The sequence below is a fragment of the Manis javanica genome, chromosome 13, assembly GCF_040802235.1.
Source record: "Manis javanica isolate MJ-LG chromosome 13, MJ_LKY, whole genome shotgun sequence".
Taxonomy (NCBI): Eukaryota; Metazoa; Chordata; class Mammalia; order Pholidota; family Manidae; genus Manis; species Manis javanica.
The window spans coordinates 12535226-12560232 of record NC_133168.1 but is presented as its reverse complement, the minus strand read 5'-3'; the positions used below and the strand labels follow the sequence as shown (position 1 = coordinate 12560232).

The following is a 25007-nucleotide window of genomic DNA, read 5'->3' as shown; positions in this document are numbered from 1 at the left end:
ATATGACTATGATGGAGAGGTATTGGGGAAGGGAGAGATTAAATGATCAGTGGAGCCCAAGTGAGTCTAGATACAAACTCATATTTACTTAAAACCTTGATAAATGGTATAGTGCAATGAAAGATCACTGAGGAAATAAGGAATTATTCAATAAATGGTATTATAAAAAAATCTCTAACTCATCTCACTTGATTAAGAATTTAAATGTGAAATGGAAAATTTTTAAACTCTTGGAAGAAAATACATCTTTTTGACTGAAATACAGACTGAAAAGTACATCTTATAGTGCAAGAGAAGAGATTTTAAACTTTTGGAAGAAAATTTTTAAACTTTTGGAAGAAAAAGTTTAATCATAAAGAAAATAAACATAGCAAAGAAAATAAAACTTACCAAAAGCAATTAAAGAAAATGAAAGATGTGCTATAAAGTAGAAGATATTTGCAACACATAATTACAAAGAATTTGTATCAAGGACAATGAATAATGTGTAATTTAAAAAATTTCCACAAATTAATTTTAAAAAGGACCAATGAACCAATAGAAAAACAAAAGGTCATAAATCATGAATAGATGCATTCATGACAGGTCACAATATTTATGACTCACAATTTTATTGAGATATTCAACCTTATTATTAAGCAAAGGAAAGCTAATTAAAACATAAATGAGATACCAGTTTAGAAACATTTGAGTGGCACAACATGGAAGAGCTAACCATTTCAAGGGTTTGAGGGTCTGTACATAATCTGTACTGCTAAAACATTACCAGTGAGGGTTTTCAACAACTTTCTAAAGCTTTGGCAACATTTTAGAAAGCTGAAACTCATAAAGGAGCAAGTTTAGGTCATGAATAACAAAAAAAATAATTAAGAAATTTATAGCAATTATCTTTGCATTACCAGAAAAACTGGGAAAACTGAGCTACTCATTGACTGAAAATTTATTAAAAAATGCTACTGATTCAATCATGTATTATCCAGCAAGAAAAATAAATGAGCAGCAAGCATACTCAACATTTTATTTTTTTAGTATCATACTTGGGTTGGAAGAGAAACTCCTGGTAGAAAATATGCGTTATATCTTTTAATAGACATCTAAATAAGTAAAATTTAACCATAGATTGTTTAGGCATTAATAAGTAAAATTCAATCATAGATTGTTTAGGCATTAACGATATATATGAAAAAAGTAGGAAGTGGTAATGTAAAAAATAGTAGTTTCTTCTAAAGGGAAGACTTCGGGATGGTATGGGAAGGTATGCATAATTAGATGTAAGTAATAGTGTAATGGTTTTAAAGTTGATGGTATTTTCATGGCTATTTATATATTGTGAAGAATATGAATGAAATAACATAAAATAAATCATAAAAAGTCCTATTGATAGACACATGATGATAATGTGCTGTGAACCAAGGATTGTGATTAATTGAGTTCTATGTATCTAAGTTTCAATTAAGAAAAAGAGCAAACAAGGGACCTAAGCTAATTTCTGTCCACAAATTCTTATTTTGTTAGATATAACATTAAAAATAAACTTGTTTCTTTCTATGTAAAACACCAATCATTTTTCACTCTTTAAATCTTATCTTGGAGTTTCTATACATAATTATTTTTAAAAGCACTTAAGTGGTTACAGTGGTCTATCTATTTACATAAAGGGGGAGCACAATGTATTTTTAAATGATAAGAAAATTAAAATTAATGGAAAACATAGCTAAGAAAACAGTAGACACCATAATATTTTCAAGTTACAGATATAATTGTACTTGTCTGCTTCAAACAGACCATATATACCACTGACTTGATCATTACAGTATTTATGTACACTGTACGATTCATATTATTTTCGCTCAAAAATGTTTTTATACAGTAACTGATTAAGCAAAGTTCACTAGTTTTTTAAATTGAGATATAGTTCATACACCATAAAGTACATACTTTTAGAGTACAATTTAGTGGTTTTTAGTATATTCACAAAGTTGTACAACCAATAGTATTATCAAATTTCAGATGCTCATGAGCATTAACAGCCCTCCTCATTCCCAAGTTCATCATCTATCCGCAGGCCAGAACCACACAGCCTTGGTTATTATAGTTTGTAGTAAGTTTTGAAATCAAGAAGTATCAGTTTTCCAACTTTGTTCTGTGTTTTCAAGGTTCTTTTTGCTTTTCTGAGTGCCTTGTATATCTGTGTGAATTTTAGGATCAGCATGTCTTTTTCTAAAGGAAAAGAATAGCAGGCCAGATTTTGATTGGGATTGAATTGAATCTGTAGATCGGTTTGGGGTACATGGCACCTTAACAAAACTAAGCCTTCCGATACACAAACAAGAATGTCTTTCAAATGTATTTAATTTCTTTCAGTGATGTGGTTTCCAGTGTAAATATCTTATATGTGTTTTGTTTAATTTTTTCCTAAGCATTTCATTATTTTTCACGCTATTGTAAGTGGACCTTTCCATAATTTCATTTTTTTGGATTGCCGATTCTAGCATACAGAAATACAATTGTTTGTTTTTTTTGTGTGTGTTGATCTAATATTCTGCAACCTTGCTGGACCCATTTATCAGCTTTACTAGTTTTTAGTGAAATCCTTAAGATCTTCTATATATAGAAGAGCATGGGATTTGTAGAGAGGTACTTTCAATTCTTCCTTTATAATCTGGATGCCTTATATTTATTTTTTCTTAATTACCCTGGCTAGAATCTCCAGTAAAATGTTTTATAGTAGTGATGAAAGGGGGCATCCTTGTATTTGTAATGTTAGTAGGAAAACTTTCAGTTTTTCACCATTAAGTAAGTTATTTACAGGTTGTTTGTAGATGTCCTCTTGCAGGTTAAATTCTCTTCTAGTTTGAGTTTATGTAGTCTTTTTTATTATGAAAGGGTGTTAGATTATGTTAAATACTTTTTTTTGTACTAATTGAACTGATCTTTTGATTGTTACCCTTTATCCTTTTACTAAGTTGTATGGCATTGACTGATTTTTGTACTTTGAAACCAACTTTCATTCCTGGGTTATATCTAATTTTGTCCTAGCATATACTCCTTTTTATGTCCTGCTGGATTCAGTTTGCTAGTTTTTATTAAGGAATTATGTATTTATATTCATAAGTGATATTGGTTTGTGTCGCGTGCCCTGTCCTCGCCGGCAAGAACAGCATGCAACAACAGCAGGATTCTTCTGCAGAAAGCTTTATTCTTCAGCTCTTTGTGAAACAAATGAGTTGGGCAGGACCCAGAGGGGAAGGAGAGGCTTGCTTATATAGTTCTCATGCTCTGACCTGGTTGGTGCGGCTCCATATGCCTTATTAGCATAACCATTTGGTGGGTCTCATTGGTCCTTATGCCAAGGCGCAATTAGCATGTAGTTTAGTGGTGTGGGATGATTTGTCATTAGGAAGTTCGGGGCCTTCCGGCTGCCCTGCATTGGGCGCTATTTTCTGAGCGCGGCTGCCAACATCTCCCCCTTTTTTGTCTAACAGAAGCTCAAGGCGGAACTTGCCAGCAGAGGCGGAGACAGAGGCCTGACCTCCATCATACTTCCTGATGCCCCCTTTTTGGAGAGGGGTTCTGGGCATCTACCCCTATGCAGTCAGGCATGCCTCTCAGAGGGGTCCAAGACCTCTTGCAGTGCTTTGCCTCGCATCCTCTGGCTGGCGTTGGGACCGCTTGGTACAAAGGGTTTGGACCCTTTTTCTCAACCCTCTTGCACCATGAGCTTCTTAAAGAAAGCTGTGATTAAGCATTGAGGTACTCGGGCCTGGTGCAGTGCCACATGGGCTCAGGGTGCAAGAGCTACCTCAAGCTAAAGCCAAGCTTCCTTCTTAAGCATGTTGAGCCACACTTGGGGAGAGGCGCCAACGTCTATCGCCATTAGGGCTTGAGCAAGGATCACCTTGTCCTGCTTATGTTGGTTGCGGAGTCTGCATAACAACCAGAGTAAGAGCATGAGACCTCCAAGCAGGAACACGCCCATCCCAGCCATGCCCGCCCACTCCTTGACGTGGGAGAGAGCTCTGAGGAACCAGGAAGAGAGTCCTTCCGCTACGGAGATATCTAGACGGGGGAGTTGATGTGGATAATTTCTCGCCGCAGCTCTTCTAGTGTCCCATCGAAGTCTTGGGACCAGTTTCCTGAAAGATACTGGGACAGGTCTCGTGACAGATTAGCTGCCCGTGTAAAATTTTTATATTGAATGCTAGTGATGCAGAGGGCACGATATTTCCGCTCACATCCCAATTGGGCCATTTGCCAGAGCACCTCCATTTGTTCCTCCACGAGATCTATGCGTTGATTGAGGATCATTATTCCTCCTTTCAGTTTGCCATCAAGTGTGGACTGTTGGTCCAGGGCAGAAGCTACTGAGGCTGCAAGGTTATTGAGCTCTGTAGCCGATTTGATGGAGGTGTCTAAAGCTATACCAGCGGCGGTGGCTGCGACCGCGGTCGCGGAGATCAGGAGCACTATGGCGGCTGTAACACCGAAATCGCGCCTTTCTCGAAACAGAGTCATGGTGTTAGGGGCGTCTACGGGAACAGGGACCCAACGGGGGATGCGGACTACCAAAGCATTGGTAAAGTTACGCGCATCCCAACACTGAGACAGAAAGCAGGTTTCATTGGAGCAGGAGTCAAAGCTACTATTGGATAAGATAAACAGAAATGGGGGGTATATGGAAAAAGGGAATTAGGTGACTCTGGACCTGATTTTGCTGAACACGTGTAGTTCTCATTGTTATGGGTCATGATCATGTTCCAGTGTGCGCGCATGTGGTTATTCTCGCACCAAAAGGTGATATTTTTTACACCGATTCCCCCACCCTGGAGGGCGGAAAAGGGGGAGAGGTCGGTACACGAGCCATTGACTCCACACAGCATCCATTTATGGAAGGGGTTCATGCTCAGCTGCTGACGAAACTCGCCTTCGAGCACCTTTACTGGCCACCAAGCCTCATTGGCTGGCCGTCCCTCCATATCTGGGGAGATGGTAAACTCCTGCCTCTCAGTTGCCCACGTTACTACAGTTGACTGACAGTCAGTCCAGGGCCACAGCTCTCCCTCATAGTCGCCCACACAATGGGAGGCATATTTGGGTTGACGAGGCCTGTCGGTGGAATTGTTCCTGGGAGAGTGTACAAATGTGCCATTGATCCAGAGAACCATCTGGTGGATAGTCATGTTCTTATAGGGCGGGCTCCCTTCCTTATTAGGCCCTTCAAATTTAGCTGACATAACGGGGAGGCTACTGGCCTCTAGAATTATGTCACTGAACCATCCGTATTTCCTCCGTTTCAGGGAGATACAGCCAGCTAGATTCTGAGTGGTGAAGCATAATGACCCATTAGTTACGAAGGATCGGTTTTCTCCCAGGGGAGCTACTAGGGTGTCTTTAACTAAGTAGGACAAGTTCATACTAGCATTGGTAGTGAAAAAGCGCGGAAAAACGGCTGCATTGAAACGGACAGGCATAGGCTTAGGAAAGGCAGACAGGATTCCCCATCTCAATACTCCCTGAGTCGGGGTCTCCAGTGTCAGGAGCAGGGTCAGGAGGTATAGCGAAGTCATCTCCTTTGTTTAGGACTTTCCTCGTTAGGCGCTCCGGGATCCAGAAGGGATTTTCTTCACCCTGGGGGAAAACACACACAGCTCCCCTGGATCTGATTATGATTGGATCCGGGCCCTTCCATTGGTTAGATAACACGTCCTTCCATTTTACTAGTTCTTGTGGGTCTTTTGGCCACTGATTATGGCGATCCGCTGCTGTATGGCCTTGAGCATCCAGATTCAAAAAATTTATAGTGAAAAGTGCTAGGGCTATGGCAGTTTTTGGTGAGGGGGGTATATCTTCAATTCCCCCTTTTTGTTTAAGTAAATAGGATTTGAGCGTGCGGTTCGCGCGTTCCACAATCCCTTGACCCTGTGGGTTGTAGGGAAGGCCAGTGATATGTTTTATCCCCATGTGATGACAAAATTGAGCAAATTTTGTAGAGGTATAGGCTGGGCCATTGTCTGTTTTCAGAATCTGTGGTAACCCCCATGCGCTCCAAGCTTCAAGGCAGTGCTGGATGACATGGGAAGCTTTCTCTCCTGACAATGGGGAGGCAAAGATGACTCCTGAACAAGTATCCACGGATACATGTACATATTTCAGTTTCCCAAAAGACGAAATATGCGTCACATCCATTTGCCAAACTTGTAAAGGCCTAATACCTCTGGGGTTGATCCCAACATGAGGTGTGGGAAGGAAGCTGCAGCAATGTTGGCAGCTAAGGACAATGTTCCTAGCTTCGGCCCTGGTTATGCTAAACCGCTTGCGCAGTGTTTCGGCAGTGACATGAAATTGTGTATGGAATTTTGAAGCTGTGGTGATAGGGTCTAGCAGGGGAAAAGCTATATTTCTGGTTGCGAGGTCTGCCAGGTGGTTGCCTTGGGTCATAGGCCCGGGAAGGCCTGAATGTGCTCTGATATGAGTTATATACAAAGGAGATTGCCTATGAAGTAGTGCTGATTGTATCTGTTTGAACAAAGTGGCTACTGGGCTGGACGCTTTGATTAGCCCGGCCACTTCTAGAGATTTGACTGCATTAACTACATAACAGGAGTCAGACACAATATTTAAAGGTTCAGGAAAGATTTGTAGGACCTCTAAGACTATGCGACATTCCACTATTTGTGGAGTGTCAGGCGTGTAGCCTTTTGTCACAACTTTGCCATCATGGACATAGGCACCTGTGCCTGTCTTAGACCTGTCCGTGTAAACTGTTTTTCCATGAGGCAGCGGGGTTAGGCTAGTGACCTGAGGAAATACTAGGAGATGATTTTTGGCGAAGTTGATGAGGGGATGTTTAGGGAAATGATTATCAAAGGTTCCTGAGAAACTGTAAGCAAGTATGGCCCAATCATCGTTCATAGCACATAATACTTGTATCTGTTCTACGCTGTAAGGGGTTATAATTTTAGCTGGAGCCTCTCCGAAATGTGTCATGGAGGTTTTTACTCTTCTCAAAGCAAGTTTGGCCACGGCTGCTGGATAGTACTCTATTGTCCTAGCCTGAGAGGCTTGGGGATGAATCCAGATCAGTGGGCCGTGCTGCCATAAGACTGCTGTTGGCAGCTCTGGGGTGGGAAGGACACACAACTCAAAGGGTTCATTCGATTGCACTCTATTTAATTGTGCTGTCATCAAAGCCTGTTCTACTTTGCGAATGGCTTGTAATGCCTCAGGTGTGAGGGAGCGCGGTGACGTTAGTTGTGGGTCTCCTTCTAGGGTTTTAAATAGTGGAGTCAATTCAGTGGTGGGTATCTTTAAGTATGGGCGCAACCAATTAATATCCCCTAGGAGTTTTTGGAAGTCATTCAAATTTCGCAATTGATTATGTCTTATCTCAAGCTTTTGGGGGCAAATTACATCTGTGTAAATGGTTGCTCCTAGGAATTTGCTAACACTAGATTTTTGGACCTTCTCGCTTGCTATATTCAGTCTCCAATTTTCTAGGGATCTAGTGAGATCTATATATGCTTCTTCTATTTCCGCTGGTTGTGGGGAGCAAAGAAGGATGTCATCCATGTAATGGATGATCTTTAGCGTGGGATAGGTCTTACGAATTGGGTCTAGCGCTCGCTGAATGTACAGTTGACATATGGTGGGGCTATTTGCCATTCCTTGAGGGAGGACCTTCCACTGAAATCTGGCATCGGGTTGTTCATGGTTAATAGCTGGCAAAGTAAAAGCAAATCTTTCCCTGTCCTTGGAGCTTAGAGGTATAGAAAAGAAACAATCTTTAATATCTATTATGAGCACTTTCCATTCTTTGGGTAAGGCAGAGAGGAGTGGCAGTCCCCGTTGTACGGGTCCAAGCATTCTCATTTGAGCATTTACTGCTCTCAGATCATGAAGCAACCTCCATGATCCTGACTTTTTCCTGATTACAAATATGGGTGTGTTCCATGGGGACACAGAGGGTTCTAGGTGTCCCACTTGGAGCTGCTCTTGCACTAAGCAATGAGCTGCTTCTAATTTTTCAGAGGATAGGGGCCACTGAGGAACCCATACGGCCTCCTCTGTGAGCCAAGGTATGGGCATGGCATCTTCAATGGCCCCTATGAAAAACCCAGGCCGTGACGGTCATTCTTTACTTTGGGCAGGATGGGCTCTATGTGTCCCTGTTGGTGTTTCCCCAGCCCCTTGCCAGGGATGTATCCCATGTCCATCATCATGCCTTGGGCGGGGGTGGAGTATTCATTAATGAGTTTGAGGCCTAAGTCTCTCATGACATCCCTCCCCCATAAATTGACCGGTAGAGGGAGTACATAAGGGGTGACTGTACCCTCTTGTCCTTCAGGGGCTCGCCATTTCAATGGTTTGGCACTAATTGAAGGGCTTGACTCATATCCTAAACCTTGTAATGAATGTGAGGATTGGGTCACAGGCCACTTGGAGGGCCACCAGGTTGCAGAGATAATACTTTTATCTGCTCCAGTGTCTAGGATTCCCTCAAAGCTCTTTCCCTCTATTTGAAGAGTTAATTTTGGTCTGTCTGCTAAATCTAATACTACGAAGGCTGAATCCCAGTCAGAGGAGCCAAAGCCCCTTTCTCCCCTCTCCGTGTTGGTAGCAGGATAATTGGCGTGGAGACTAGGTAAAACTAAGAGCTGGGCTATGCGGTCTCCCGAGGATATAGGATAGATTCCTCTGGGAGCCGAACACATGATTTTTACTTGTCCTTCATAATCTTGATCTATAACTCCGGGATGAACTACCAGGCCTTTCAATGCAGCAGAAGAGCGCCCTAGGAGTAACCCAAGGGTATTTGGTGGTACGGGGCCTTTAAAGTCTGAAGGGATAGGCTGAACTCCCATCTGTGGAGTCAACACTATTCTGGTGGTGGCACGGATGTCCAATCCCGCGGAACTTGAAGTGGCTCTCCTTGGGGGGCCTGGTTGTTCCCGAATGACACTTGCATGCTGGTTGCCCCATATATTTGCGGGCCCTGGTGATGGGGGCCCCTCTGGGCGTTTTTTGGCAGTTCTAAGGGTTTCCCTTCTATATCTTTAATAGACCGGCACTCATTGGCCCAATGCCTGCCTTTCTTACACTTAGGGCACAACCCAGGGGTCTTTTGGGTTGTTTGTTCTGAAGCTGGGCTCCTACACTCTCTCTTTATATGTCCTAATTTCCCGCATTGAAGCATTTGATACTTCTGTTAGTGATCCTGGCTTGTTTGTGGCTCTGTAATATGGCCGCGGCTAGGCCCGCATTGGTGAGTGGCCCTCCTATTTCTCTACAGGCTTTCAACCAGGCATGTATCCCTTTTTGTTTCCAGGGTGTTATCGCCTGTCTGCATTCCTTGGTACATTGTTCAAATACTAATTGCTCCACTAGGGGCATTGCTTGTTCCTGATCTACAAATATTCTGCCTGCGGCCTCCATCATACGAGCGACAAAGTCAGAAAATGGCTCGCTCAGCCCCTGAATAATTTTTGTCAAATTGCCTGATACTTCTCCTTTGTTGGTGAGGGCTTTCCATGCCTTGGCGGCGCACGTGTTTATTTGTGCGTATACCTGTAAGGGGAAGGCGGTCTGGTTGGCTACCCACTGTCCTTGGCCCGTCAGCATATCATATGACCACGCAGGCTGTCCTTCGGCCGCGTTTGCGCGTGCCTGGGTCATGCTGATATCATGCCACAATGCCTTCCATTCTATGTATTGCCCCATACTAGAAAGGCATGCCTTAGTTACATATTGCCAGTCTGCGGGTGTCATGGCTGTCTCTGTTAATCTCTCAACTTGTGCTATGGTATAGTTGGCACTGACCCCATACGCTCGGATTCCGCTAAGTCTTTAACTTGTTTATGGCTCAGGGGCTGGTGAGAGCGTACACCGTTATCCTCAAATACAGGAAACATTTGTCTAATTGCCTGAAGAGTATCTGGGTGGCAAAAGGAGAGTGCGCCACTCACGTAAGGTGGCGGGGCAACGGGCGTCGGGGGACACCCTGCTTTCATTTTTTCCTTGGTCCGCTTTTCAACTTTGCTGGTTCCCTTACTTCTACACTCTGCGGTTTTATTTTCTTCCCCTTCCTCTGCGGACGTTAATTCCTCCTCAGATTCCCTATTGGAGAGTTGGAGGTCCCTCAACTCTTTCCAGGGGTATTTACTATTTTCTCCGAGGCGATCATCACTCGCTTCTCGGGGCTCTTTCGCTTTTGCCCTAGGCGGGCTTTCTCCCTCACTCTGAGGTTTCTTTACCTTCGTTTTTGTGGCCTTTTTTCGGCCGCGCGCGCTCTCTGTTTCCCGTTCCGTTTCTGACATGCTCTCTTGGATATCTGTCAATGCTCTCTGACCTTCTTTTATTACCTTTTCACATCTCTCATCTTGCAGACAAGCTCTAATCAGTTTCCAGAGGGGCCTGGTGCCTCCCCTCAGGCTACCCTCCTCCTCCTCTCTATCAAGATCTTTCCCCAGTTTGTCCCAGCTCGGGATTGAGAGGGACCCTGAACAAATGAACCAGGGGGCCACACGGTCTATCTCCTTCACAAAAGATCCTAAGACTTTGCTGGAGACCTTCAAGTTTCGCTCTTTGAGAGCTGTCTGCAGCGCCGTGACTAATGACGGTGCATTCCCCATGGTGCCTCCTTATTTACAGAGAACCATCAACCATTATCCTAAAAAGCAGGGGCCTCTCGGAACTTACCCCTCCGGGCTTTCTTCTGACCTGCAGTTCTGAATCCTCTCCAGATGTCTGAAGGGTCCTCCCTGTGCCGGTGATGTTCTGGTTCCCGGGATTCGGCACCACTTGTCGCGTGCCCTGTCCTCGCCGGCAAGAACAGCACGCAACAACAGCAGGATTCTTCTGCAGAAAGCTTTATTCTTCAGCTCTTTGTGAAACAAATGAGTTGGGCAGGACCCAGAGGGGAAGGAGAGGCTTGCTTATATAGTTCTCATGCTCTGACCTGGTTGGTGCGGCTCCATATGCCTTATTAGCATAACCATTTGGTGGGTCTCATTGGTCCTTATGCCAAGGCGCAATTAGCATGTAGTTTAGTGGTGTGGGATGATTTGTCATTAGGAAGTTCGGGGCCTTCCGGCTGCCCTGCATTGGGCGCTATTTTCTGAGCACGGCTGCCAACAGGTTTGCAGTTTTCTTTTCCTACAATAGCATTGCTTGGTCTTGGCAGCAGAGTAATACAGGCCTCATAACATGAGTCTACAAGTGTTTTATCCTCTTCTAATTTTTGGAAGAGTTTAGGAAAAAATAATGTCTATTTAATGCCAATTCATCTGTGTAGGACCTACATCATTATTTTTTCTCTGCAATTCATACTTTGTGAAAAACTGGGCATTTTAAAGAATACAGTGTGGTAACTCTGGCAATCAGGCTCTCCATCCTCCTTCCTTGTTTTCCTTGTTTTTGTTGTTATTGTTGTTGTTTATTGGTTTTCCTGAACTGAGTCTGGGTGAATTTTGTGTGTGTCAGTGGCCACTGAAGCGTCTGTTTGCTGAGCTGCATGGCAGCTAATGGATGGCCAGAGATTTCTTTAGATGCCTGGAATGAATGCGTCTCCTAGTCTCCAGCAAGAGATTCTGTTCTATGTGGAGGCCTACTTCCAACCCTCAGCCAGGAAGTTTACACCCATACCTTAGCCTTTATATCTTCTTGGGAAAGGCCTCAGAGTTATCCAGAGTTGATGTTTCAAGGGCTGTTGCATTTTTCCTGAGAATTCATACCGCCCTAGGCACGTGCACAGCGCTACACATGTAGATGGCATTCCAGATTCCCTGGAATATGTGGAAACTTTTAAAGACATATATGGATATCTCATTTCTTAGCTTTTACTTTTAAGCTTTTTGCTTAGCCTATTGCTTTCCCCAAATTACCCACTGACTTAGACAATTCAACAGTTGTTCAACGATTTAACAATTTTTTATTATTTTTGACAAATACCCAACAGGGGAAGACTGCTTGCACTGGGCAAGCTCAAAGTCAGGCCCAATAAATAAAGCCTTTTAAGTGGGATCTTCCTGGGGGCCTCAGCTAGATCACATAGAGACAGGTATCTGGGAACAGACACTCCAAACCCAACCTGCCTCCTTCTATTTCTTCCAAATTGCTGATTTTTATTGTAATTGTGGTTGTTAATTTTCAAGATTATTGAAAGCTGGGAGAGGAGGATGGGATCAGGTCATGTTAAAATGCCCTAAATCTCATTTTTCTAAATGAGATTCAGCTTTTTTTTCTTCAAGAGACCCTCCCTTGATTAGTGAAAGTCATTGGTTAATTTGAAGAGTTCTAAAAGGTTCACTTTGACCATTTTTTGCCAGTATTCTCATTGCTTTTGTGGTAGAATTTTCAAAAGACTTTACTCCGCCATTTTCATTCATGTCATTCTGACGAAGTTATTTCTTAAGAAAGAACACAATATATGGGACTGGCCCCACTAAATTATTTATATTTGTTTGTATAAAGTGAAATCTTTATTTGATTTTTTTAAAAGCACAAATTAAAGGGCTATAATAATAGCTGTAACATTTACAATGGTGAAAAATCATTGGTTAATCAAATCTTTTGTGTGGGAAAAAAACTATAAACCTATCAGAAGATGTTTCTCTCACAATCTTAAGTTAAAATTTAATCTAATTATACACCAATAAAAAGTCTTTCCATATAACTTCAATTTTTCCTTCTGAACAAACTTAATTAAGATTTTTGAAGGTACAGACAACAAATCCTTAACAAAAAGGCAACTCTAAATTGAAAATATTAAAGAACACTTTGAAGTAGCTAATAGCGTATCACTGATGGCTCCAGCAGCATTCTGTGGTAAACTACATTAAAATCTGTGCGTTTTTTCATACAACATTGAAAGGAGGGTCGTTGGCTATATTTAAATTTAGATATTTCAGACTTTTTAGCAGTACAAGTGAAATAAGAAAGAAAACATTCTCTGAGTGCTCATTTATAATCAAATACATATATTTATCTTTGTGTGTATGTATGTATGTATATATACATATATCTATACATAGATCTATACATTTATCTATTTCTATGGGTGTGTATGTGTGTGTGTATACATATATACTTCTAGAAATTACATCTTTTTTTAAATTAAAACAGGAATCTACAAATAAATGATTTTGAAATGGTAAATAATCCATAAAGCTTTCAGTAGAAGCTGAAGTAGATATTATTCTTTGGTAGTAGAGAACATAAATCTGTAAGGTGATATCTAAGAAAATTTGAGGATAAGAGTTGATCAATTTTGCAACTGTCTTATATTCTTTTTAGGCCTACCCTTTTTTATACTTTATCTTGCATGCTCACTTGGAGAATACACAAACCACTACTAACTTAGTGTCCCTTTATAAGCAGTGAGAAAGAGGAGTCTAAAGAGCTTTAAAAAGATGATCAAAATTTAGGGGTTAAAATTTGACTGGATCTATAGTGTTGGAACTCAACCAAGAATTAGGAGAAGTGCAAATTGTAGCACTCCAAAATCTTACAACTACAGACTATTTACTGTTAAAAGAACATATGGGATGTGAACAGTCCCCAGGAATGGGTTGTTTTAAATTGTCTGATTTCTCTCAGACTGTTCAAGTTCAGTTGGACAATATCCACCATATCATAGATAAGTTTTCACAAATGCCTAAGGTGCCTAACTGGTTTTCTTGGTTTCACTGGAGATGGCTGGTAATTACAGGTACGCTTTGGTTATGTAACTGTATTCCTATTATGTAAATGTGTGTGCACAATTTAATTAGTAGTTTAAAACTTATACATGCTGAAGTTACTCTACAAGAAGATACGTCAAAGAAATAATCAATCTTCCCATGTTTTCTTCCTCCTGAAACTTCTATAGCTTTTCTTCTTCCTTCCTAATTATAACCCCTAAATAGAATTCGTGCCTCATATCGAATTTACCGAGTATCATAATTCTTCCAAGTGGTAAAGATACCTCAAGACAAATGCTGGACATAGAAGCCACAGGGCATAAATCTGCAAAGAAGTAAAAAACTAACCCTTTCAAACAATAAGGCTTCTCTCTCACTTACCAACTTTACATTTCCCTGTATGGCCCCGGAAGATGACTGGTTAGCCAGAGACGGGTAAGATTCCTCAAGGGAGCAACAACCTAAGACAGGCACAGTCGCAGGGGGGGCATTCGGTTAGAAATTGAGGATCAACAGAGGTGAGGCTTAGAACCTCTTCCCCACTGTTCTGAGAGAAATCTGCTGCATCCGTGGATGTTTTACTGCCCTTGTCTAGCTTGGATTAGCACATAGTCTACAGGCACACACCTGATCATCTACATTTGCTCTCTTACAACACTAAACTATGTTTTCTACCTTTATCTTGCATCTACCCACCACTTCAGCATTTTATTAAAAGTAATAATAATAAAGAGAAAAATGTGGTATCCACATATAAATCAAGTATAAAAATCATATGAATATTCATATTTGACCTGATTGTTTATAGTTCCTAATGCGTGATCAAAACTGAAAGTTTCTGTGATGACTGCCCTTGTACTGTTCACCATGTAACTTATTCACTATGTAAGAATTTGTTCTCCATGTAAGAACTTGTTCGTTATGCTTCAGAAGATTGGAGACTGATGAAAATTAGGCTTGGGTAGATTAATGATTATACATTGAGCATTGAGTCCCCTATACAGAATTTTATTGTTGTTAACAACCATTTGATCAATAAATAGGAGAGATGCCCTCTCAAAAAAAAAAGTACACACTTCCAATTGTAAAATAAATAAGTAACCAGGATGTAATGTATAGCATAAGGAATATAGTCAAAATATTGTAACAACTTGGTATGGTGATAGCTGGTACCTAGAATTATCATGTATATAAATGTTGAATCACTGTGTTGTACACCTGAAACTAATGTAATACTGTGTGTCAACTACCCTTCAATAAAAAATAATTATCTAAAAAAAAAATTTAAGGGTTAAAAGGCTTTGTGATATGTTAGTTCATGTGTTTGTTTGACATCAGTTAACAAAAGAGTATGAAATAAAGGCCATAATAGTATTCATTTCTGACTAATAGTCCTCTGTAGAATGTGTTCTAGCTGGTGGTCAAATTAACATTACAAAAATTAAAACAAATATAAAGCAGTTTATAAGCAGGCAGCATAGATGGATCCTTATTTGAGTTTAACTTAACCATGTGAATGGATTCTACTAAAGTTGTCTAGATATCTTCTAATGTTGTCCAACTTCAAACTCAGCTGTTATCACTCAGTGATAAACTCTTAGCTTTCTAATGTTTGTCCCCATAAATGCAGGTGGGTGTGGTCATATGGAAAATGAGATTTATTGATACATGTAAATATTCACCTTAAAAAAATGGGCCTAGGTGCATTGGAGAGGAAAAGAAGGGAGCAGATAGAGAAGACACGTTTGGAAAACATCTCCCTATTTTCTGTTTTCAAAACTGAACTATACTTGCAGAAAACAAATTGCCAGTTTCAAAGAAAGATTCAATCTATTGGCTAAAATATTAAATGTGAATGAATAAATACTTACCCTAGTAATTCAGCTAAGGCCTAAGTGACATACATAGTTCTTCTTAATTCAACATAGAAACTTGAAAATATTGATCAGTTGTCAAAAAAATAGGTATCTCTTCAAATCTTCAATAATTTTACTTCTGGTATGGCAGGGAGAAAAAAATGATTTCACTTCCAGTCATTCAAATTCTCTAGTATCACTGGAATTCTTTTTCTGTATAATGTCAGAGGTGTTTCATATCCATCTAGCAAGAAGCATGTGATTTATAATTTAGGTCAGAATAAAAGAAAATATTTCATGTGTGTCAAGGTGTGCTGTGGATGAGAATTGGACAGTGATAGACTTGAGGATGTATGGGATAGAAGGAATTTCTCATGCATCAGAAAACTCACAGAAGGAATTTGATAGGGGGCTGATATTTTTCAAATCATCACTGAGGAGGTCGATGCAAATTTCTGTGGTCAATCCCTTCACACACACACACACACACACACACACACACACACACACACACACACACAGAGATACACCAAAACAATAAATAAAATTCCTAAATGTTGTTCTACTCTGTAGAAATTGGGAGTGAGGGAGGAATAAGAAAAAGGGAAAAACAGACAAAAAGAAAGGAAGGAAATAGGCAAGTCAGCACAATAAATACTAAGGAGGAGTCTCTAACTGTCCAGATTTCAGCTGTATCTACATGCATAAATCTAATACTATTACAGACATGCCTTGTTGTGTTTTACTTCATTGCATTTCACTGATAGTGCATTTTGTTTTTTTTTTTTTTACCAGTTGAAGGTCTGTAGCAACTCTGCAACCAGAAAGTCTATTGGCACCATTTTCCAACAGCATTTGCTCACTTTGTGTCTCTGTGCCACATTTTGATAATTATTCAGATTTCAAAATTTTTCATTGTTATTATATTTGTTACTGTGATCTGTTATCAGTGATCTTGGATATTACTATTTTAACTGTTTGGGGCACCACAAACTCAAAAAACCCAAGGAAGACTGTGAGCTTATTGACAAATATTGTGTGTATTCTGACTGCTCCACCAATCAGCCCTTCCCCCACTGCCCTCCCTCTCTTTGGGCTTCCCTGTTCCCTGAGACACAACAATACTAAAATCAGACCAATTAATACAAGAGTCTCTAAGGAGGACTCACTCGTCTCTCACTTTAAATAAAAAAATAGAAATGATTAAGCTTAGTGAAGAAGGCATGTCAAAAGTTGAGACAGGCTGAAGGCAAGGCCCCTCACACCAAATGATTAGCTAAGTTTTGAATACAAAGGAAAAACTCTTGAAGGAAATTAAAAGTGCCATTCCTTGAAACACACAAATGAAAGAAAGCCATACAATCTTACTGCTTTTATGGAGAAAATGTCAGTGGTCTGGATAGATCAAACCAGCCACAACTGTCCCTTACACAAACGCCTGATCAAGAGCAAGGCCCTCATGCTATTCAGTTCTATGTAGACCAAGAGATATAAGGAAGCTGAAGAGAAAGAGTTTGAAGCTAACAAAAGTTGGTTCATGAGGTTTAAGGAAACTATCTCCATATCACACAAGAGCAATGTGAAAGCAGCAAGTTATCCAGAAGATCTAGCTAAGATAATGAATAAAGGTGACTATAATAAAAAACACGTTTTCAATTACAAGAAATGGCCTTCTAGTGGAAGAAGATGCCATCTAAGGCTTTCATAGCTATAGAGGAGAAGTCAATACCTGACTGAAAGTTTCAAAGGACAGGCTAATTCTCTTGTTAGGGGATAATGCAGCTGGTGTCTATAAGTTAAAGATGATGCTCATTTACCATTCTGAAAATCCTAGGGACCTTAAAAATTATAAGTCTTCTCTGCCTGTGCCTTATACATGGAACAACAAAGCCTGGATGACAACACATCTGTTTACATTGTAGTTGACCAAAATTTTAAGCCCACTGTTGAGACTTACTACTGAGAAAAAAAGATTACTGCTCCTTGACAATGTTCCTGGTCACCCAAAAACTCTGATAAGAGATTTTTAATGAAATTAATGTTGTTTTCATGCCTGCTAAACACTGCATCCATTCTGTAGCCCATAGATCAAGTATTAATTTCAACTTTTAAGGCTGATTAAGAAATACATGCAGAAGGCTATAGCTGCCATAGATAGTGATTCTTTTGATGAATCTAGGTAAAGTAAATTGAAAATCTCTGGAAAGGATTTGTTATTCAAGCTACCATTGGAAACATTCATGATTCACAAGAAGAGGTCAAAATACCAACATTGATAAGATTTTGGAAAATGTTGATTCCAACCTTCATGTATAATTTGAGGGGTTCATGACTTCAGTGGGAAAGTAGTGGCAGATGTGGTAGAAACAGCAAGAGAACTAGAATGAGAAGTGGAGCCTGAAGATGTCACTAAACTGCTGCAATCTCATGATAAAACTACAATGGATGAGGAGTTGCTTCCTATAGGTGAGCAAAGAAAGTGGTTTCTTGAAATAGAATCCACTCTTGGTGAAGACACCCTGAAGACTGTTGAAATGGAAACAAAGGAGTTAGAATATCACATAAACTTAACTGATGAAACAGCAGCAGATTTTGAAAGAACGGACTCCAATTTTGAAAGAAATTCTACTGTGTGTAAAATATTATTACATGCTAAAGAAAAATCGTTTGTGAAGGGAAAAAGCAACCAGTGGGACAAATTTTAGTGCTGTCTCTTATTTTAAGAAATTGCCACAGCCACCGTAACCTTCAGCAACCACCACGCTGACCAGTCAGCAGTCATCAATGGCAAGACACTCAGCCAGAAAATATAGTATGACTTGCTGAAAGCTCACATAATGTTTAGCATTTTTTCACAATAAATTTTTTTAAATTAAGGTATGTACACTGTTTTTTTAGATATAAGGTTATTGCAGCATAGTGTAAACATAGATTATAGTATAGCATAACATGACTTTAATATGAACTGGGAAACCAAAATATCCATCTGAATCACTTTATTTCAAAATTCACTTCATTCCAGTGGTCTGGAACCAAAGCTGCAATATCTTTGGGGTATGCCAGAGTAAATATTGACAAAACTCTAATACTACCATAAAGCACTTCCTTGTCATTTAATAGTTATAAATGTTAGAGATACAAAGCACCTGAGAGGTCATCTATTAAGATTCCTCATGTTACAGAAGAGAAAACTAACATTCCAAGAAGCTGACTTTTCTGAGATCCTAGATATATTTAATGACAAGGACCCAAGCCTTACAATTCTCAAGCCAGTGTTCATTGTACTACATCAGTTTGTAGTATAACATTGCCCAAATATTTGTAGAGATGCATAAAGTACAAACGAAGGGAGGAAGTCAGTGACTAACAAAAACGAGCTCGTGAATGTTTATTGTGACCACTATAACACAAACGGAAACTCAAGAGTTTGGCCACAGTGAGGTTCTGTGACACAGAGGTCTGGTTTAGCCAGTTCCACAGCCACGGCCGCTACGAGTTACCTGATCATGCAATAACACTCATTTTATAACTTCTGTCTTCATTAAATATATTCAAGCATTTTCTGTGTCTGTGATTGAATAAATCTTAGTGATGCTCCCATATTATTATTTTTTCAATTAATGTGCTGGTGGTGACATGCATAAAATTGACCAGAGGTACTAGGGAGAGGAAGAAATTTATATTTTGGTAATAAAATTATCTCTTAATATAAATGTCTACCTAATTTTTCTAGAATTGTGGGACTCTAGAGAGCATTTTGGTTTTGTTTTCATCAAAATGGTGTTAGGGCAATATTTTTTTGTCATAAAAAATTAATGGTATTCTGAAAACCCCAAAATTTATTTATTTCCTTGTCTCTTTTTAAATTCAATAGTTTTCTTGTTTTAATTAATCCAGGAGGTTCCATCCTTTCTTTTTTACCCATATGCTATGGTTTTAATGATAAAGATCAGGTACTCGTTAATGCACAATAGATTGTCAGTTTTTTAAATATATTATACGTCTGTAAGACAGATATAAAATTAAATAATCAGGTTTATTAATATTTATATGATAGGAAAGATAACCATTCAAACCAAAAATCTATCTTCAATTTTATCCAGTCCAGCTCTCATGATGAGACATGCTAAAACAGAGCTAAATAAATGACACATAATCTAAACTGAATGAATGCCTATAGGAATTTATACGGAATAATAAGCAAAGTTCTTCTATTCAAAATTCAATTTTGATTGGTGTGCAAATGTCAAAAGTCTATGAAAATTAGTCCCTTTTATCCATAAACACTTTCCCATCTTTGGTTTAAAAATTAGCTTTGAATATTACCAGTTCTATTATTACAGCCTGTAATCATTTCCTCATTAATTTTAATATTCTTTCAAAAAAGCAAATGGCTTAAGTATTTATTTGACATTTGATGAGATGCCACTTTTCTTAATATGACCACTAAAATGTATGTTTAAGTAAAGAGGTTAAAATTTTTCTCTTTTCTTCCAAATTAAATAATGGAAGATGTGTAAAGAAATGTTTTTTTGCGCTGTCTTTTCTGTCAAAACCCTAAAACCACTTTTGCTGAAAATACACATGTAAAAAGGTGCACATAGTTTTGCTTGCTTCATTTATACACATAATTTTCCTGATTCTTTATATTTCTGCATTGTTGTATATGGAATTCTGCCTTAAAAAATAGCTCTATTCATAGGCTGTGTTTTTCTTTTTTGGAATGGCAAGAAAAGAACTTGGATGAGAATTTGAAAAAAAATCACTTTCAAATAACAAAATAAAACGATATGAATGAAAAAAAAACTTTGCAATGTTTTTCATTTTTCCCCAGCTTTCTTGAGGGCAGGATCCTGGTTTAAAACTCTTTCTCTTTTTCTTTTTTTTCTTCCTCAGCATATAACACAGTACTTGGCACATCATGAAGGCTCAATAAATATTTGGTCAATGAATGAATGTGTGAGTAAAAAAAAATAATAATTGCACATGCAATTAACTACACTCCCAGTGATTTCTTGTATGTGCCATTACCCATTCTTGTTTCAATTTTTATGGAAAACTGACTACTGGAAACCCTTTTGGAAATCTCACCCAGAATGACTTACATCTGATTCAAATCAGAAGAACAATCAATTTGGCGCCATCATAAAAGCTCTCAGATGTTAAAGGTGACAAAGTGGGCAGAACTCGTCCTAACAGATTATGGACACCATGTGTGACAGAATTAAGTGGAAAAATGTTCATAGAAATGCTGAAGTGGAAGGCATGTCATGCCCACGTGGCTTGGCTGCAGGATACAATGCATTCACTGACATGATGGCAAAGCTGGGTGGCATAGCACGTATGGCATATGGCAGGCTTCTGCTTCAGCAAATGCGTACCGCATGCCAAATTGTGGTGTAGTTTCTACTGATTACTCCATTTCTTTTTCTTTCCAGTGTTCAGAATTAATATTCAAGGTTTTTGCAACCCAAAAAAGAACATAAAAAGTCCAAACATATACTTGTTCAACAGTGCCTTTCCGTATTAATGATTTATCCACCTTAAAAATTGCATTTGTACACATTACTTCTCAAAATATAAACTAAGAAGGAGACTAAAAGGAAAAATTATATAATTAGTCAAAACAGAATGACTTTCAAATTCTAAATGTACATATGTACACTAGTACGTATGCTTTCATATTCTCCTTCTCCATATTCATTTCTTCACTTGTTTCACAAATTCCCGTAGAGTCCATATGTTAGGCATTGTGAACACAGAGATCAAGTCATGATCCCTTCTTTCAAGGAGCTTGCAGTATTGATAGGGAAAAATACTAAAAAGAAAGGCTAGTGTGATAAGTATAGTAGGGACAAGAGGTGAGGGGAAAGGTCATGAGAAAGGGAAGAAAGAATTAGTTGGGAAAAATCTCACAGTACGTGACTGCTATGATTGGCCTCTTTAAAGAAATTATAGATTAATCATTTAGGAGAGAAAAGAGAATATTATTAAAAAAAGAAGGTTGTTTACAAAAACAAAGAACCATTAAGTTAATATGTTAGTTTCCAGGTGCTGCCAATAATTTAGTCTTGATAGAACATAGTGTATAGAAATATGTCAGTATATCTTGAAGGTGGGGGCCAGAAATCCACTGTACGTTATGCTGAGATTAGATTTTATACTGATGGGGATACAAAAACCATGAAAGGGTTTTAGTAGACAGTGATGATCATATATGTGAATTAAAGACATCAATCAACCTTCAGAGGTCACAAGAATGGGACGAATGGGTAAGATAATAATATTGAAGGCTACTGCAGTTGTCTAGATGGTCATAATAAGGGCCTAACTAAGGTATAACCAATGGAGATGGAAGGACGAGGACTGCTCTTAGAGCCATATCAGCAGTAGACAGTTGGAAACCTCTGAAATGAATAGGTAGAGGGTATTTATTCAAAATTTGCTATATGTGGAATTCACATAATCCCCATTAAAGTCTGTATGTCTAATATTATACCCACTTGGAAGATAGAAAATTTGAGGCTTAGTTTGTTCAAAAGTGTCACCTAGCTGAGAAGTGGTAGAACTATGACCCAACTCAGGTCTCTCTGATTTTATACACCTTTTAGTTACCATTTAGCATATTGAAAATTTCCAATACTAAGGAAATAATCATTCTAAACCCAAGAAAATTTCAAATATAATTCACTGCAAACCTTACCTTTTTAACATAAAAACGTGCTGGCTTTGATTATCTTATGAGCATTAGTGGAATATTTATTCACTGAAAATTTTTATCTATTCCATACTAAGATATCTAAATGCTTGTGAATTTTACCCTTAATTCATGAGAACTTTCACTCATTCATTTAAGCTAAACCTCAGTTCAATGAACCACTTTTTACTGACAGCACTAAGTGCTGTTCTGGTTGCTAGACATACAGTTTCGAGCCAGACAGCTCCTGCTTTCAAAAAGCTTTAATTCCAGTGGGGGAGCAAAAAATAATGAAGTAAACATACAGTGAAGTTTCAGGTAGTAAGTTTAGAAGAAAAATAAAGTAATACATAGGCATAAGAGTGACAAGAATGGATGTGGTAACAGATCAGATCTGAAAGAAGCAATGAAGTCCTGTGGAATTCTGCAGATGGCACCCCAGGTCAGGGCATAAGAATGGGCTGGTGGCAAACAGCCAAGTTCTTTCAATTTGGCAGCAAGAAGAGTAACATAAATTTTAGAGGTAAGATGTAGGATCCCATTGGAAATAAAATGTTAAACATTTCTCTTATTTATTACTAAGAACTGTTAACAATACACTCCCCACCACCGCTGACCACATGTTATCCTTGCAATTCGTAATATTCCTGATATCTCTGGTACTCCGAAAGGTGCAATACATATTTGATACTGAGGCTGTATCCTCGTGGATATAGAAATTGAAGGGAGATTGAAAGTTGCAGGATAGAGAGGAGAGACACAGCCCAAACTGGAGGTCTGTACTGACTTGTGGGGTATCCATTTCCCTAGGCTAAACTACACTCCCGCAGATTCCCTTTCTGTTACGTATCTGGATGGGGTTGGAAAGACAGCTCAGAAGATGCCCTCTTGCAACAATGTGAAGAAGGAAGGAAAGCAACAGCCATTTCATAGGGCAGGCACAAGTCTACATACACACACAAACACATCGCTTCTCCTAGTTAATCAAACTCCTATCTAGGTGCTGTTTTTTGAAGGGGTTTTGCAACTGTTAGTTAAAGTTTTTAATCAGTTGACTTTAATTTAGTAGATTATCTTGGGTAAACCTGACTTAATCAGTTGTTAGCCCTTTAAAAGAGGACATAGCCTTCCTGAGAAAGAGAAAGAGTGGGCAATTAGTGGGCAGTGGGCTTTGGCTCTTGTGCACGGGGTTTCAATCTGCTTGAAATCTTTCCTTCTTGGTTGCCTGAACTGTGAGCAGTCAGAGCTGTTTAGCCAGCCACCGTAATTGGATAAGCCAATTTCTTGTAATAATCTATATATCTCAAACTAATTATTTTTCCCTGGATGAATACTGATATATACAGAGAGTACCTGTCAGAAGTACCCAGCAGGGAAGACACCAAATAACACATGGACATACCAATGAATTACCAGTGAAGTGCCTTTTTACCTCTTTTCCCATTCCTCAAGTCAAACTTGCGGAGGTCAGATATTTTGAATAGAAATTAGGAGGAGCCTTTCCTTAGAGTTTATAATTTGTTTCATGTTAAAGAGCAAAGAAAACATAACCATGCCCCAAAATCTAGATAGATGATATATTAGTATGGCTGCTATACCAGACTTACTTATTTATTACAAATGCGCTGACTGAAAACAATACAAATGTATTAAATGCATTCCTTTACAGTAGTTTTGTAGATTGAAAGGACAACACAGTTCTCATTGGAATAAAATCAGGGTAACAGCAGGTATCAGTTCCTTTCTGAAGACTAGGGGAGAATCCATTTCCTTGCCTTCTCCAGCCCCCAGAGGCCACTGAATTCCTTAGCTCAGGGCACCCTTTCTCCTCTTCAAAGCCAGCAGTGGCGGGTGGTGTCCTGCTCACATGGTGTCACTCTGACTTTACCTTCTGCCTCCCTATTCCGCTTTGAAATCTGCTGTGATCATGCTGGACCTTCTCAGATAATCCACGATAATCTCTTAAATTTAAGGGCAGCTAATTAGCTGTATTTCACCTGAAAATTTAATTCGCTTTGTTCTGCAGCATAACATAGTCACTGGTGGCGGAGATTTGGATTTTGACAACTTTGGCAGGAGAGGGAAGTTGGGTAATTATTCTGCCTACTGCATATGAGTTCTTTGTTTATTTGTATCTGGAAAAACTAAACATTTCTGCTCTTACTTTCATCCCTTGATGAGATATAACTTTACTGACACAAATGAATCTCAATTGACAGGAAATCACTCCTGTAATTAAATTACAGAGATGGAAAAATTTGAATTTGTCAACTAAGTGGGAATTGATCTATATCCAAACATACAATTTCTCTTTTTATTACTATATATCTTAACACAATTGTCATTTTTATCTGGCATTCACATTTTATGTGAAAGGTAGTATCATTTGAGTAGAGTTTGGTGTAAATATATTTTTTTCTATGGCTTTAAGTAGTGTTCTGTGAGTATTTCTGTACCTGGCTTTTCCAATATGTTGCTAAAAGGTAGCTTTTAATGTGAATGGAATAATAGGCAGTTGGTCTAATATTCAAAGCTATTTCAAAAAAGCATTTACTTAAAAATGTTAAAAATGGAGGTCATTATAGAAAATTGACTCCAAATGGCTTCTTAGTCAAAGAGAGATAATTAGGTGCTTCCCTGAAGAAAGTGGTATATTAGGAAATTAATCTCCATGGAATTGGTAACCTTTATGAATTTCAGTGATTTTTCAGTTCTTATATTTGATTGTACAATCTGGAAACCTCCAAATATATCAGCAAACCCACAGGCCCTACTGAC

At 39.0% G+C, this 25007-nt stretch overlaps 1 protein-coding gene and 1 long non-coding RNA gene across 6 annotated transcripts in view; both read right to left on the bottom strand.

The window, feature by feature from the left end:
• LOC140845843 (uncharacterized) overlaps nucleotides 1-25007 on the bottom strand; it is a 364588-nt gene that overhangs the window by 188260 nt on the left and 151321 nt on the right. The window lies entirely within an intron of this gene.
• LOC140845841 (uncharacterized) lies at nucleotides 1562-11125 on the bottom strand. 2 transcript variants are annotated; one of them, XM_073220950.1, is made up of 2 exons: nucleotides 10696-11125; nucleotides 1562-5628 (listed from the first exon to the last, which is right to left on the bottom strand). In XM_073220950.1, the coding sequence occupies exon 2, from the start codon at nucleotides 5565-5567 to the stop codon at nucleotides 4563-4565; it is 1005 nt and encodes a 334-aa protein (XP_073077051.1). In that variant the 5' UTR covers nucleotides 5568-5628; nucleotides 10696-11125; the 3' UTR covers nucleotides 1562-4562. The 2 variants fall into 2 exon arrangements, with proteins under 2 accessions (XP_073077051.1, XP_073077052.1); XM_073220951.1 differs by having other exon boundaries at nucleotides 3107-5628.